Source organism: Galeopterus variegatus, unplaced genomic scaffold (genome assembly GCF_000696425.1).
Source record: "Galeopterus variegatus unplaced genomic scaffold, G_variegatus-3.0.2 Scaffold78, whole genome shotgun sequence".
NCBI classification, from domain to species: Eukaryota; Metazoa; Chordata; class Mammalia; order Dermoptera; family Cynocephalidae; genus Galeopterus; species Galeopterus variegatus.
The window spans coordinates 177,027-193,681 of record NW_007726189.1 but is presented as its reverse complement, the minus strand read 5'-3'; the positions used below and the strand labels follow the sequence as shown (position 1 = coordinate 193,681).

General features: G+C 41.4%; 1 protein-coding gene across 2 annotated transcripts in view; it reads right to left on the bottom strand.

Moving 5' to 3' along the window:
• Window positions 1-16,590, bottom strand: part of JPH1 (junctophilin 1) — an 81,473-nt gene extending 64,883 nt beyond the window's left edge. Inside the window, exons 1-2 of one of the 2 annotated variants that reach the window (XM_008578861.1) lie at window positions 15,916-16,590; window positions 9,864-10,617 (exon numbers count right to left, since the gene is read on the bottom strand). In XM_008578861.1, the coding sequence (XP_008577083.1) occupies window positions 9,864-10,617; window positions 15,916-16,294 (1,133 nt within the window). In that variant the 5' untranslated portion in view covers window positions 16,295-16,590. The remainder of the gene's footprint in view (window positions 1-9,863; window positions 10,618-15,915) is intronic. The other variant, XM_008578855.1, reaches the window with a different exon arrangement.
• Between the last annotated feature and the right edge of the window lie 65 nt (window positions 16,591-16,655).

Here is a 16,655-nt window from a genome sequence, read left to right as displayed (position 1 = left end):
TGAAGACAGATAAGGGCCACTCCCTCCAAGGCCTTTGTGTCTTTACAAGGTAATCTGTCATTCCATAGGGTGACTGATTTTCATATCACTGGGCTGAGCAGGAGGAGGGTGGGGAACAGCGGGCAGGGCTGGTGGGCGGTGGGTAAAACCCATCATCCGATGATCTTCCATTCTCACCCCTGAACCCCAAGCTGCTGGCTTCTGTGGGATATCTCCTCAACATATTTTGACTAATAGGCTTCCCATATGTACTTCAAACTCACACATGAAAGTAAACGCATGAAATCTTGAAATACCAATTCAAGAAAGCTCCCATACCAATGTAAAAAATTAAATAGGGACTTCTAGACCAAGTGATTGAGGCCAAAGTTTGATTGACTTGATACAGTAAAATTCACCAAAATTTTTACCTTATTTAAAAGTTTTAAAAAGTTAAAATATAACAAAATTATTTGTTAATCTCTGGCATAATCTATTGTTTAAAAAGTGCTAGAAAGTGAATTAACGTATTTTACTTGGCTTAAATATGTTTCTTTGGGCCTACATGGAAATCCTAAGAAGACTGACTTCAAAGAGTTGTACTATTTTGGAGGTAATCTTGATTTCTTACATATTAATTAAATTTCTGAGAAAGCAGCTTATTTTGAATTTAGCACATTATACAAATAAATGTGAAACACCAACTAAAATAGAAGGGCAAAATTATTAAAAGCTGATTTGATTTGATTCCCAAGAGGCTGTTGTTCTAAAGCTGAATAACTTACATAAATACCTTTGGCATTTGTTGGATCTTGTTCCTAAACACAATGTTCATATTTCATCTATAATAAGAAAAGCATCTCAAAGATTTGCAAGGCACTAGTCTTGCAAGTGTCCAGTTTGGTGTCTTGAGTAAAGTGAGATTGGCAGACTCAGCTTAATCCATCATGGAAAGTTGTGAGCGGGGTGCTGTGGCTGCCTGGCAGCTGCTCCCTGAGGAGTCCCTCGGCCACGGCAGCACACACACAGAACTCTGCCACTTGCCTGAAAACAGGGTTTCTCCAGGTCAAAGATGAAATCTACCCAGAGCATACAGGATAGAATACAAACACAATCATACTTTTGGGGGTTTTCCAGAAAACATAATAGTAGGGTGGTTTTTCACCACAAATAAAGCTATACTGAAAAGAAATTGCAGCTTTAATTCTTCATCTTTACACTATCAAGAAAGTGTCTTATTTCAGAGCTAAATGAGATGGAATTTGTTGAAATTTGTACTGTCTAAGCAAAATCAGATTTCTACAGTTAAAACAAGGTCAACATGTGTCCCAAAAACCTAGCACTCTGGGTTTTTTGTTTTTCTTTTTCTCCAGTCTTAGCAGCCAGTTTTCACTAAGTAGATCTCTGCAGAATTGCATGTTGTCTCATATCACATTCACGCCATTTAAAGCATTTTCTCCTTGCCCTCCCTGTTTAATCAAAGTAGAGAGCCATGCCTACATGACTCAAGTTTTAAAAAGTATGTTTTTAATGGCCTAAAAACCTGGATAAACTATTTGATACTCCTTCCCATTTACTATGGCCTAGGACTAATTCTCATTAAATTTGTATTCGCTTGAACCTATTTGTGAGTCAATAAGACACAGGCCCACCTCAGTGCCTCAGTGTTTCGAATAGGCCTGGGCTTGGGAGGGCTGGATAAAGAGTTTTTTTTTTTAAAAGGAAGATCTTTAAAAACAAGATACCCTAAGAAAGTTTTACATGGTTCTCATAATACAATGTGTTCTAATGTTATATGTAATGACCTGTTAAAAGGTGAGTGATATAACATCAGCATTGAAGGAGAGGAGCTGGCCATAGCGGTTTTTGTGTTCCCAACTTACACCTCTTAGTACTATCACAGCCAAGCCTAACCTCTTGCTTGGGGGCAGGACAGAGCCACCTCCAGGTCATCTTTCTGGTTTGAGCTGCTCCCTGCACACACCCACACAAAGACAACCCTCAGTGACTGCTTGTCTCTAAAGAAATCCTGGGCCCCCTGATGTGGAACAGTATGTCTTTCTTTAAACAGCCCAAAGAAAAAGGTGAGGAAGCCAGAACAGGCTCTTTGCTTTCTCCTGTGGGAAATGGGCATTCTTGGGTAAAGAGGTGAAGCATGTATTTAAAAATTTTATATGCAATGCAAAAACTATAATATGCATAAAGGATGATGGTGACCTACGTTAATACACTAAACAATATGAAGGTAAAATCTTTAGTATCCTATATTGTCTTCAGAATAGTACCCCAGCATACCTTGATATAAATATGAGGGTACTTCAAAAAGTTTGTGCAAAGACTCACATTATCCTTTAATTCTGCTTTTCCACGAACTTTTTGAGGCACCCTTTTTCATTTCCATGACATTTCCTTACTCATATTCTCTTCAGTCTTAAAAAATAAAAATGCCTGTTGACAGTATATTGACTTCACACGAATCCGAGGCTGGAAATGGGGTGAATCTTGATCAGTACTTGGTCTGCGCACAGGTGGGCAGGCTTGGTGGATTTACCTCGTTTCCTTTTGCTTATCCCTGTTTCTGCTTCCAAGCCTTCCTGCCTTTTTCTTTTTCTTCCTCGTTTCATCCTACCTCAGTCTGGCTTCTTGGTTATCTATCAACCTTTAGTTTTGAAAATGGTGCTTATAGGATTGTAATACTTTCCTAAACATTAACTGTGTGTAGTGATTGACAGTTTACAAAGCCCTGTGATACCCACTCTCTCATTCAGTCCTCAAAACTACCCTGCCCTAAAGGGCGAGGATAATATTACTGTGTTCAGAGTCACTTTTCTGAGCCTGAGAGTCTGAGGGTTTTTTTTTTTTTGTTGTTGTCTTTTTCCATGTCCGGCAACGGATCGCAACCCTCAGTGTTGCCCCCGTACCGGACCGGGGACCGGCAACGGGATCGCAACCCTCGGTGTTGCTCCCGCGCCTCGCTCAGCCAGTGAGCGGGAACCGGTCTGTATGTGGGATCCGAACCCTCGGTGGGAGCGCCGCCGCGCTTCCCAAGCGGAGCACTATCACAGTGCGCCACCGGGCCGGCCCCGAGTCTGAGGGTTTTAACCCAGCCTCCAGAATTTGTTCATAAAAGTGCTGGTTGTAACAGGTGGAAAGGTTGATCACGCAGCCAGATATGGAAGAACACAGGCAGCATAACTAAAAAAAATAATTAATGCTCTCCTTACCTGTAAATTCCCACATTTTTAGGTAATTCTTTTCCTAAATTTTGTTTTTTACCTTTTTAACAGCTTCATTAAATCAGAAAGATTTCATCTTCTTGCAAAAATCACTTGTGCTAATAACCAGAGCATCAATAGAGCAACAACAACAACAAAAAATTCATGGAAAAGGTAATCTAAAATTGCTTTTTAAAAATGTGGCTAACATTACAGAAAAGAAATAAAGATAGTATGTAAACTATTAATTTTGATTTGCAAAAGAGAAAAGGAATCCTTTCATCCAACAGAATTTAAGAACTTCAAAGTCCTGCCAATAACTTGGCAGAGGATGAAATTTTTCCTAAAATTGGTCACACTTAGTTTAATTTGGATCCATAATGTGCACTGATGCGTGATTGAATTTGGTTTTCATTACAAATAAGTGTGAATCAAGTCAAGCAATCTTGTGAGGACCGTCCTATATCCCAGCCAACTTTATATGTTAAATTGAATAGTATTATTTGAACTTTAGATAAATCACCAAAAATAGTAGCAGGACAAGAAAAACTTTCAAAAGAAAATAAAGATGGCTGAACATTTGGCAAACTTAGATTTTTACAAGACAATAAGCTCTCACGTTCTGACATATTTTGGTGTTGTCAAATGTGTAGGATGAGCGAATGTTATTATAATGAATATAAATTGACTTCCTGGAGTTTCCATATCTATAAGGGAATCATTGGGATGTATCACTGGATCAGCTTAATACCTACGAAGAATGGAGACAGTAACAATTTGGCTTAACCAGAAGCTCTCATTCCCAGGCCATACCCTGTAATGATGTTGATTTAATTAAGACAAAGTGTACCTATAACCCACACTTCTGCATTTTCTGCACTCTATTGTCAGATTAGAGCATGATGAATGACTAGAGCTAAGTTTCCTTCCTTAAAACTGTGGTTTATAAATGCCCAGCAAAATGAAAATAGAAGCACTGGCAGTGTTCACACCCTAAGTTTTTAATTCACTCATTCATTAAATATTTAATAGAGCACTTACTAATGTGCCCTGATCCAAGCTTGCTGCAGTGCATTCAAAAGTGAGCAAAGCTGCCTTCAGGGTCGATCTGTCTTTCCCAGTCCAGTCGAAGAGAGAGAGACAGTCAACAAATACAACAACAAGTTAGACTAATGGGGGGATTTAATTTCAATCGAGGGGGATGGGAGTGGAGTAGGAGGAAGTGGCATTAGAGAAAGCGTCTATGAAAAAGAGGCTTTATGCCTAAACCTGAGGACCAAGAAGCATGAGGGGCTGGTGGGGGTGCAGGGCAAGGGTGACTAGCGGGAGGAAAGAATGAGCCAAGACTTTCCTCCCAACTGAAAGAAAGCTGGTATGGCTGAATCATCCTGAGTATGGACAAGTCGGGGAGAGTGGTATGAAATTACAATACAGTTTTTTTTAAAGAAAAGTATAGTGAGTAGTTTTTAAAAATCCTACAGGAAAAGCCTACATCATTTTTATATTTCAGTCCCAAACTGGTAAACATGGAATCCAACCTCCAATTCTGGGCTGGGCAGGGGGCAGCAGAGGGCTTCTTCCTGACAATACCTGTCCAGGTGCTGCTGTTATTGCCTAAGTCGGACTAACGGTCAGGGAGAGGTTGGCAGCAGCAGCACGGTCCCAACACTTGTGGCTGGCCTGTCTTGATCACTGACAATTCACAGTAGTACTGGGGGCTGCCCCATCATGCACCAGTGAACTTCACTAGCTTCATTGAGGCTGGTCAGTCAGCTGAAGTCTGCAGAATGGAACAGTTACTACTAACTCTCTATCCTTCCACTTTACAGTCTTTCTCCTCATCTGATACACTGAAGCTAGTACAGTCAGCCCCCGCATCTGTGGGTTCTGCATCTGTGAATTCAAGCAAACGCAGATAGAAAATATTTGGAAAAAATTATCTGTACTGAACACGTACAGACTTTTTTCCTTGTCATTATTCCCTACACAATACAGCATAACAACTATTTACAGAGCATTTACATTGCATTAGGTATTATAAGTAATCTTGGGATGATTTAAAGTATAAGGGAGGATGCGCGTAGGTTATATGCAAATGCTACACCATTTTACATCAGGGACTTGAGCAACCATGGATCTTGGTATCTGAGGGAGGTCCTAGAACCAATCCCCACAGATACCGAGTGACAACTGTACAAGCAAACACTTATGGCTTTCAATCGCTTTAGGCCAGCTCTCTCCCGTCCCTTTCACCATAAATCTTCCATCTTCTAGCATGATAATTTCTTCAAAGCTAAGATCATACAAAATTCCGCTTCTGTCTACACCCTTTCGTAATACAGGAAAGTGGAAGTGTGCTTTCCATGGAAGTGTGGTTCTTTAAGAGTCACTTCTTATCTGCTATCTCATCCAAATGCCTTACCTTAAAATTCTTCCTTAAAATATCTCTCAAGGAACGGTAACCCCTTTGAACATCCCACTTAAGGAATTATTAGAGATAAGAGTTGATGGAGTAAAAATTGACCAAAGGAGAAATATAACTGAAATGACAGGGATAGGTGAAGGAATTATTGGAGGCAAGAGCTAAGGGAATAAAAATTGAGCACCTAAGGAACAGAAGGGAAACAACAGGGAGAGTGGGGCAATCAGGGGCTGGACCTCAGTCTCTGCCTCTGAATGTGAAGGGCTTGAACCAGATGCTCTCTCATGGCCCTTCCAGATCTCAGATTGGGGGCCTTTGGTCTTTTCTACCAAAACAGTTTTTGCCTATTATATTTTCTAGAAAGTACACTTAGCATATTGGGGTACCCATTCTACTTATTCCTCTCTAAACAGCACCACAGTGACTCAAAAGAGAGTCTTATTAGCCAAGTTACTAGCAAAGGGTAAACACTGATGAAAGACCACGGAGCCCAGGCTTAGGTACTGCTTGGCTCTGCCTAGTTCTAACCTCTGTCTCTCAGAGTAGTGTCTTCATCTACAAAAGAGGACAGTTGGGATTAGAGAATTAGAGACCACTGGCTTGGAGCAGCCTCAATAATGGCTAGGTATGCTTGTTTCTCAAAATATTCAGAGTTGCTCTCCGACCTTTTGAACATTTTTTTAAAACCAAGGTTGAGGTCCTTTCTCAATTCCAGGTGATGATTTTTACCCTTAGGAACAAGACAAGAGGGGAATGAAATTTTGTTAAATCTTATAAACATACAAAAAAAAAGTTCTAGGAGTCAATAAATTATCAGCATCCCTTACGGTTTAATCTGCTAACCAGCTAGTACACTATCTACTCATTCTGTATCTACTATGTAATGTCTACTATCTGCTCACTGTTATGTCATCCCCATATGCCCTGACAAGTAAGAATTAAACAGGGGCCCATCACACGCTGTCAGAAACAAGACTCCTATGTGTTTACTGGAAGAAACACCATACCCTCTTAAGAGAACCAAAGCAAAGGTCCACAGATCTACTATATTTTTTTGATCTTTGGGCCAAAGATGGTTGGTTCTGTTGTTTCTCGATTTCCCCGACATTATGGAGGATACAATTATTTTCCCTTAGAGCCAACTTGAGGCTTTGCTTCAAAATGAAACAGGCTGATGGTACAAAGGTGGATCAATTTCCCTGGGACTTAAACAAGCAAAAGTCTCTAAAGCATAAGAAATAACAGAGATAGAACAGTGATTAACACTACCTGACTGGACAAACTGAATGGTCGATAACTATTAGTTGATCATTTCCCTTTGTTGCTAATGATGAACTAGTGATTCTCATAGCAGCAGCTGCCAGGAGTCTTAGTACCTAGTTCTTATTCTGCCATTTCTGGGCTGAATGGGGGAGGAAGACTAGGACTTTACATTCTTAAATTCTCAATATTTCTAAAAACAAAAATATTAATAACAACAACTGTGGAGGTGCCAGAAAGACTGCATTATAAAGAGCCATGGGTTGCGACAATAAGATAGCTGGAAGTCTTTCCCTCCAGGCAGCAAAACCTTCATAGAATCTTTTCTTCTTTTTATTTTTTAAAATCTCCAAATCCTTAATACAATCTTTTCTTTATTTGTAAAAAAAAGTTTTTACAAAGACTGTAGAACTCTAAACTCAAAGCTATTATAAGGGAAATGTCAGTTCTTCAGCTACTTTCTCCAAAAACAAGTTGCAAAATTCTGTATCTTAAGTATTCATTATAGCAAGGAATCTGGAAAGGAGACTAAAAACAGTCAAAGTAAGTATAATATAAATGGTTAACTGAATGTTTTCGGATTCAATTTTTCTGTTTATTGTGTCATCCAAACTATATATATATATATTTTATCACAGTAAGAACTCTTAACATGAGACCTAATTTTTAAATGCATGATACAGTATTGTTAACTATAGGCACAAAGTTGTACAGACATCTCTAGAACTTTTTCATTTTGCATAACAAACTTAATGCCTGTTGAAGAGCAACTCCCCATTTCCCCTTCCTCCTGGCCCCTGGCAACCACTATTCTACTCTCTGTTTCTATGAGTTTCACAATCTTAGATGCCTTATCTAAAGGGGATCATGCAATACTTGTCCTTCTATGACTGATTTATTTGACTTAGCATGATGAATTGGGTGTTTCTCAAATAGCTAAGTGAAATCTTTATGAAGTAGTTAACTGGCTAAAAATATAAGGTCTTATGCTAAAGATTTCTTGATTATAACTACATGATACAATACTCCTAAACTACATAATACTATCCCCAAAAGACTTTCAACAGAGAGAATGTGGCTAGGACTTGGGTAAGAATTTTATGATACTACTATAATCAGGGACCATCTTTGCATCACAAGTAGTCCCCTTCTGTTAAGTAGATTCCTCCAATTTAAACTAATTATAAAAGTCAATAATTAGAATAAATCATTTGCTAAACTGTTCTGCACAGGTTTATTTTCCATCTGCCAAGACTGAACTGCCTCTAGTATATCCCTAAGTTGTAAGGTGAAAATAAAATGTTAGAATCCAGGAGTGCATTTAAAATTAGAGGCTAGGGCCTAGAAAGATAAATTGCTCGGTCTCAAAGTTAGCTGAGGGCCAGGGAAGCCAGCAAAATTAGATGTGCCAAGTAGCTTATCTACAAAAGCAACTAGATCCAATGCTTGGTGATCAGAGAAAACTATGATCTACAATAAAAGATGCACGGCAAAGAAGACAGGAGAAACTCTTCAGAGAAGTTTGTGCTGATGAACAAGAAACAACCTTACAACAGGATTAGTTTGGGACAAAGATGAAAACCTTGAGGACATTTAACATATATCTAAAAAATGCAAAAAATGAGATGTCTTCCATTTCCAATCAGTGTTTGACACATTCAGAAATAAATAGTAGCCCTAAAATAGGGGCATTAAAAAACCAAAAAAAAAAAACCCAACAGGAACTCTAGAAGTCTGGAAAGTATGAAGTTAAACCACATAAAACTGCCATTTCTTGTATATCAAAATGTTCAAATAATAGAAATTTCATATAGCTCAACCAAAAAAAGGGGGCTCATTAATTTGATGCTAAGAACAAAAACCTGAAGACATGCTAATATTCAGTGGTTTCAAAAGGAGGTTTACTTCTGTGGAAGAGTATTACTGAAGGAGTATTTATACCTCAAGTCATACAAAACTATTGACAGTCATTACCCACTTAAATAAGCCTAAAAATAAGATTTACCATTTATAACCATCTTTTTCTCTTTTTCATCTAACATGTGACATCCATCCCTAATAAAATTCTATTACCAATAGATTTCTCCATTCCTCTCTTGATCCCTGACCCTGGCTATCAATGGCAAAAGTTCAAGGATGTCATCCCTTTGGGCCTACATATCCCCCACTTGTCAATCTATTATTCATCTGCTGTCTCCTACTCACTCCAGCCCTCTCTACTGCTCTACTTGCTTCCAACCTTGGCACACCGAGAGTCCCATCTGTCCATGTCAGGTTCCCCCACCCCTTTCCTTTTAATACACCAGTGATCTAATCTTTCCTGCATAGAATGTGGCGATTCTTGTGAGCCTTAGTCTCTTCACCTTTCCCATGGAGATGAGCTCTGTTGTTTTAAACAATGCATGCTAGATATTGTCATGTAACTTTCCAGTTTTGCCATATCTAGATCTCAGTGGCTTTCTCAAAACCAATTTCACCTATAAGGCTTCAATAAACAGAATCTGCGTTTCATAAATTAGGATAATTTTATAGGGGGAGTTGGACATACCTCCGACTTAAGTATTAGAATAAAGGTACTCATCCATGATAGGTGTGTTTCTACATGGATTGACATTTTTCTTTCTGGCACACAAAACAGCAGCTCTCTGTGGCAATATTTCCGAGGCCCTTCTTTTAACAATGCAACTTTCTGGACTCAGGAAGATGGGCACAGTGTCTGAGTGAACTCTATCACGTTCTCAAGTCCTAGGGAAGTAATATATAACTGGAAGGGAGCTCAATGTACCATCAACATTTTTTAATAGAAAGTTTCGGAATAAGACAGGCGCATTTCTGACTCTCTACTGAGTGGAAGTAATCATTTTCCACTTTTGATCTTTGGCACTCGTAGACCCTATTTGGTGATGTCACCAGCAGACTGACACACATACCCGATACTCCATCATTCTGAACGACCCGGCAAAACCACCCGCCCTGCACTGACATACCTTGAATTGGCTATTTCCACTTTGGTTCTCGCCATGGCGGCCGCCCTTTGCGCACCTTCGATTGCTCTGTCCACCTTCTCCCGAGTTTTTGTATTTCTTATGGGTATAAGCTGCTTCCTTATTCCACGGACCAGAACATTATTTTTGTACTTTCCCTCTTCTTTGGAGCCGTCAGGAAACACGGTACAGCCATAGCCATGCCTCTTGTTGTTGGCCCACTCGCCCTCGTACTTCATGCCGTTGGAGCGCTCGCTGACGCCGAAACCACTGCGCTTGTCGTTCTTCCACTCGCCCATGTAGGTTTCCGTGGTGGTGGCGTCCACGTGGTCTTCCACGGGGCAATAATCACAATCGACGTCGCCGAAGCTGATCGTGGAGTTGGCATCGCTGGAGCTAATTCTGCTCATGGCCGCGTCGCTGCGCACCGAGCTGCGCTTGCTGGAGATGGAGGACTTGGACTCGGACTTGTGCAGTTTCATGCTTCCGAGGAGGGAGCCCCGCCGGAAGAGGCCGCCCTTCTTCTTGCCCGCGAGCTCGGCATGGAAGTTGAGCACGAAGCCGCCGCGGGTGCCGGCCGGGCTGTCGGCGGCGGCGGCTGCATCGTAGAGCGCGCTGCCGTTGCTCTGCTCGCTGCGCAGCGAGGCCAGCGACGTGCGCAGCGGCGAGCGGATCACCGTGGCCATGCCGTAGGGCACGCTCTGGCGCACGCCGTAGCCGTGCCGCACGCCTCCGGCCCACTGGCCCTGGTACGTACCTTCGAGAGACCGCGAGAAAGCACAGCGTGAGTGGGGCGGGAGGAGCGCGGGCCGGCCCACGGTCACGTCCCGCATGCTTCCGGGGCAATCCTACGGGACGCTCTTCACGCCCTTGTGAATTCCCTGCCCGGCAATTTTGTGCCTGCGACTTTAATATAATTAAATAGGATTTTCAAATTGTCTAGTAATTTTTGCTCTGCATTTAAAAATGTATACAAATGTTTCAGATGAAAACCACCACTAATATAAACAAATGATCATTAGGAAACAACCTTTACTTCCTCAAATTAATGCATCGAAAATCCCTTTTAGGAAGGCAGTGCAATGGTAGAAGATGAAATAACTTCTATTTGTGAATTTTATTCTAATTTTACTATTTTGGTTGAAAAAACTATAAAAATGACTTTAGGTTTAAGTTTTTGTATTTGTTGGAATATTATACTAAGACTTAAATTATCAGTGATTTGAACACTTGGGACACAGCTCACCAAGTGAAAACCATTCAATATTTAAAACTGTCATTTAGATTTGGGTGAACAATTTTGAACTGAAAGTGACTTGACAAATACAATATATACTTTGAATATAGTAAACCATTATGAAAAATGAGCAGTTTAACATTTTTGTGCTGCCATGTGAAAAGGTCAAGCTTTGTACCATATTACCTGCCAAATCTCTGCTTTCTCCCGGCCGGTCTCTGCATTGGTTTCCCTAGCCGCTGCCAATGCATTGTGAATCACATCACAGACTACAAGCACCCTGAGGGCAAGAATTACTTCATAAGGGAATATAAAATTGCCAAACTCAGCTTGTGTCCTGTGGTCTGGGGGTATTGGTGTCTGTGGACTGTGGGTGTTTGATGACTGTTTATAGTAAACAGCTATGGTGGCTAAAAAAGAGCACACCCTCTACCCTTGAAAAAACTGAGATAAGGCCAGAAGAAACCTTCTACTTTTATTACGGACTTGATCTCAGAGCTAAGGTGTATTTGACAATGTTCATTAAAACTCTGTTGACATCAGATCAGTTTTTCAATGAATACAATGCTTTTCCAGGATAATCTCTAATTTAAAGCATTTGTTTTCAGTGAGTTTTTCTACCAAATAAATAAGCAAAGACGTATAAAAAAATAACCTGGTGAAGGTTTTTAAATCATCTTAGGAGGAAATGAATGTTAAATTAGGGAATTTAGAATTTTCTTTTCAAAATCAAGGCCGTTTCCTTTAATTAAAGGCAAATTTTAAATTATAGTATACCCCCCCAAAAAGCTGTCTAGAAATTTAAAAATGTAATTACTTCTGTTATTCATAACAGTTCAGTGTCACAGAAAATAAATCATGATTACAGTCTGTCTTGACCTCTTTCCATTTCTGATTATATGAAGGTACTTCAAAAAGTTCACAGAAAGATTCATATTATCTTTAATTCTATGTTTCTAAGAACTTCCTGCAGTACCTTTGTATCTTGCAGTCACTTTGCATTTTATTTTGCCACACACAGATTTCCATTGTGGGGCATATATTTATTTAAAAAATACTGAACAATAATGCTAGTGAGTTTAAATCATTATGTTAACAAGGAGTGATTATTTTACTGCACTTAAAAGTTTAAACCGTAGTGGCTCCAAAATCAAAAGTTTTGACCAATTTCAAGACTACCTTCTCTTTTTTTTCATTCTGATAGATTTACGTCATATAAACCTACAATAGCAGGACAACAATGAAATATTAAGTGGGTCTGGTACTGTGAATACGTTCTGGGTAGATATGAGGTTCTAACCTGACATCTTTGAACTTCTGAGGAGGTGGGTGGGCCATAGCTTTCTCAAAAGGATGACCCCCAAAGAATAAGACAGTTATATAAAACATTTCAGAAGCTTCCTACTGAATACTAGACATCTCCAAACACCACCACCTCAACAGGAGAGGAAACTGAATTATTAGGAAATTTCAACTTTGACTCTTTCTTTGTCCATATAGATACAATTTAAATTCCAGGATAAAAGTTATACCACCTGACTTAAACATACTAAAACAAACCATCTTCTTTTAAATATTTGATTAAATAAATGCTATAATTGTATCCTTCTAACGTTTCAAATAATAAGTTAATTTTGCTAAAACAATTTGCAGAAATGCTGTTTGAGATCAACAAGTGTTTAAACTTTTTAAATACAACCATACAATCTTGGTAAATGTTTAACAATGACAGAAAATTAACAGCTAGTTTTCTGAAACTGATCTCTCCAAACGTTAAGGCTAGTATTTAGAATTTCCAAAGACGTATTGCTTCAAAATCCAAGCTGTTTAAGGCAACAACAGCAATAGTTAGAAAGTTTAAGTCTCTGCCTAACTGTCAAACAGGGGAGGGGGAGGGGACAACAGCACTAGCCACGTTCCTCTCCCATTTTGTTAAATCACAATATGAAAGAATTCCTCCATGGAATTGCAAGAAACCAATTTACAGCCAAACTGTTAGTAATAACAGTGCACCCGAAATTTAAAATAGGTTTAATCAATGAAACTAGAAAAAAGGGCCAATTTCTTTATGAAGCAGGTGGGTATCAACTTCTCCCTGCTGCTCAAATAAAGTTCTAATTAGTTCCTCTTGATTCCCAAAATATAGATGCATATTTCACAAGTGTAAAAATTATTTTTACTGGTTCTGTTTTAAATTTTGTTTATTTTGGAGCTGAGTTATTAGATCTAGCCATTTTAACGACACAGTCTTGGTGGATGGCATGAAGTTCAGAATGCGCTTCAGTCAAATTCGGACTGCACTATGCTGGGAATGGGTGTGCGAGGGTATGCATATAGTTAATAAAACAATGTCTTCCTAAATATTTCCCATAGTTTTATAACAGGTGAAAAAACAAAGTACAACAGATCAAAATTTGTACCCAAAGTTCTGAGCACCTAGACTTGGATTTTATGAGTATGGTATTAATGTATTCTTAATTAATATTCAGGGCGTTTCTATTTCAGCAACACTTCACACACAAATCACTAATAAAGTGATACTTCTCACATGGAATTACTACTTCCTCCTCAAGTTGTGTCCCCACAAAATACAGAGAATCAGATTTTCCCTACATCTGATAGAGGGTGTAAAGGAATGGACACGTGGTGGTGCAGAGAGTAGAGGCAAAGACAAGCTAACTCTTTACTAAAAATAGGGAAACTGATATTCCTATTTTGGCCAAAATCTTCGTATGAAATAAGTTATAGCAGTACACTTCCCTTTAGTCCCCCATTTTTTGATTAAGGACCTTCTAATGAAATGAAGTGACTTATAGGAGAAAGCAGAGAAATGACTAGCACAGAGTAGACTTTTAATAGTGATTTTTAAGAGTTTTTTCCTTCCCTAATTGTAGCATATTAGATTTTATTTTTGGTAGAAGAAGAAAACCACAGCACTATGGTGATGCCAAATTTCAAGGTTCTTTTTAAAAAAATTTAAAAGTTTGTTTTAAAACAGAAGGCAGATTATTCATAAAGTCATCCTAGAGAATTTTTGGGGGGTGTTTACAACATGTACATAGACAGCCTTTTTTTGCTATATATATTTTGATTGCTAGGTATAATACTCTAAACCAAGAGATTTTGTTTAATGAGTAGTAACTTTAAAAGAAGACTATTTTTAAACTTCCAAAACTGAAGTGAGAGAACTACCCATGGTTCTTTTAAAGGTTATAAAATAATGCACACATTTAAAAAATAAATTTTGCATTACACTTGAGCATGGAATTTAGTTATAAGGTAGAGATGGGACATCCAATAAAATCCAGTCACTAGCATATTTTTAGGGCTGTCAACCAAGGAACTTTATGCCCATTCAGAATATTTAAGGACCCTAATTAACTACTGTGGAACTCAGGACTCATACAGCCCATAGAAAGGTATTAGAGAAAGTTTTTTTTCCCCCCTCTTTTTAATCCATGAGAACCATATCTTTTATTTATACTGTAGGATGAAAAGATGTCCTTTTTAGCAAATCCTACCATCCTGCCGTTTTGTATTTGAAACACGGCCCAAGTGTTCTGAGTAAGTGAAGTGTACAGATTGTATAAGCTTTTATATAAGCAATGGCATAACCAGAGTTGCAGTGGGCTGGAGAAACTTTTAATTGGATCCCTTTAATATCCTCCAATTCTGAGCTGCTTAATTCCAAAAGGTGACATTGCCTTCTGCACACTTTCCAATTAAATATTATGTTTATTATCAGAAAATGCACTTTGCTAAAGCATAAGCCATTCATTTTTCTTAGCGTATTACACAAGGACATTCATCAGGTTTTGGCACCTGTTTCATTAATGTATACTTTTCCTAATTAAAAAGAAACTTCTGTCCTATTATATACACACTTTCTTTTGCAAATATTTATATTAAAATAAGTGATTTTTGTTCACAGCCAGGTTTACTGTTTAGGTCACACACCTTGATGCAAATCAGCGATTCAGTACCGCCATTCTCAGGAGTAAAGTAGCTGCTAACTTAGCAACTATAGGAACATACCTTTCGATTGTATTTTTTTAACACGTAGACTTCATGACCCATTTCTAAAATCGTTTCCTAGTCCTTTTTCCAAAGATCTCCAGGTAAGCAAAGACTGCTATTCTTTTGATCGAAAACCAGTACTTTAAGGAATCGAATGAAACCTAGGAAGAAAACCCCACACCCTCTGAACCCCACCTGCATCAGGTGGCCTCTCTGTTCCCTTAGAACGGTTCCAAATGCACCCCAAATAAGGTACAATGCCCCAACATCCTAGTTAAGGGGTTCTGGCTTCTATCTTTAGGCTACTAGAGGACCAGACACGAAATACGACTCCACGTGAAACCAATCCGGGGAGCGGTCAGCACCGACCGCCAGCCTTACAGCCCAGGGCGTTCGTTCTAACTCCACCGGAGAGGCGATTTCAAACCCGGCCGGGAGAGGGAGGGATCAGGAACGTAATGTGACGGGCTCAAGTGACAGCGTCCTCTCTCCAGCCCAACCCTCCCGCGCGGCGCTCCCTCCTGGTGGCAGCGCAGCGCTGGTGCCGGCCAGGTAGATTCACGCCTCGCTCCCCCGGGTGTGGACACACCGCCCGCTCCAAGACCTGGGCCGGGTCAAACCCTCGCACGCCCGTCGCGTCCCCACGCACCCCTGGGAGGAAGCGCGGATGGGGTGGGTGGGAGGCTTCCCCAGGTGTTTTGGCGGGTTTCCGGACACGTGCGCCTCGCGTCCTCCCGCAGCCTGGGCAGAGCCCACCGCACCAGCTCGCGGGGCAGCCGGGCCGCCTGCGACGCCGCTCACCTCCGTCCCCGTAGGTCTCCACGCCGTACCCGTCCTGCAGCCCGTTACTCCAGGTACCCTCGTAGCGGGCGGGGGTGCACAGGCTCTGCCGGACCCCGTAGCGCCCCTTGAAACCATGTGACCACTCCCCCCGGTACATCCACTTGCCCTTCGTCTCCACCCCCAGCCCGTGCCGCTTGCCCTGCGCCCAGTAGCCCTGGTAGGTGTTGCCGCTGGGCCAGGTGTAGCCTCCGACCACCTCGAAGCCGTGCGACCAGGAGCCCGAGTACTCGCCCTGGCCCTTGGGCCCCGTGCAGATGCCATGCCCGTGCGCCTTGCCCTCCTCCCAGCCGCCGCAGTAGGTGCCGCCATCGTCGAAGTCGAACCTTCCGCCCGTCATTCGGGGGGCAGCCCCGGCGCGCTCCCCGCGGGGGCACGGACGCGGGCAGAGCTGGGCACGGCAGGGTGTAGCTCTGGGGTGGGGGCCCGGCGGGCGACCTCACGACAGCGCCCCGGGCAGCTCGCGCCGCCGCTCGGCTCCAGTCCGACGCCGCCCCCGTCCTCCCCTCCTCTTTCACCGCCGCCACCGCCGCCTTCCTCCTCCTCCTCCTCCTCCTCCGCCGCCGCCGCCCCGGCCAGCGCCGCGCGCGAGAGGACAGCCCAGGCTCCCGAGCGGACCTTCAGCTGCTCCCGCCCGCCCACGTGAGCCGGGCGCCGCCCCGCGCCCGCCCCTCGTCCCCTCCCCGGGTGCTGAGGCCCAG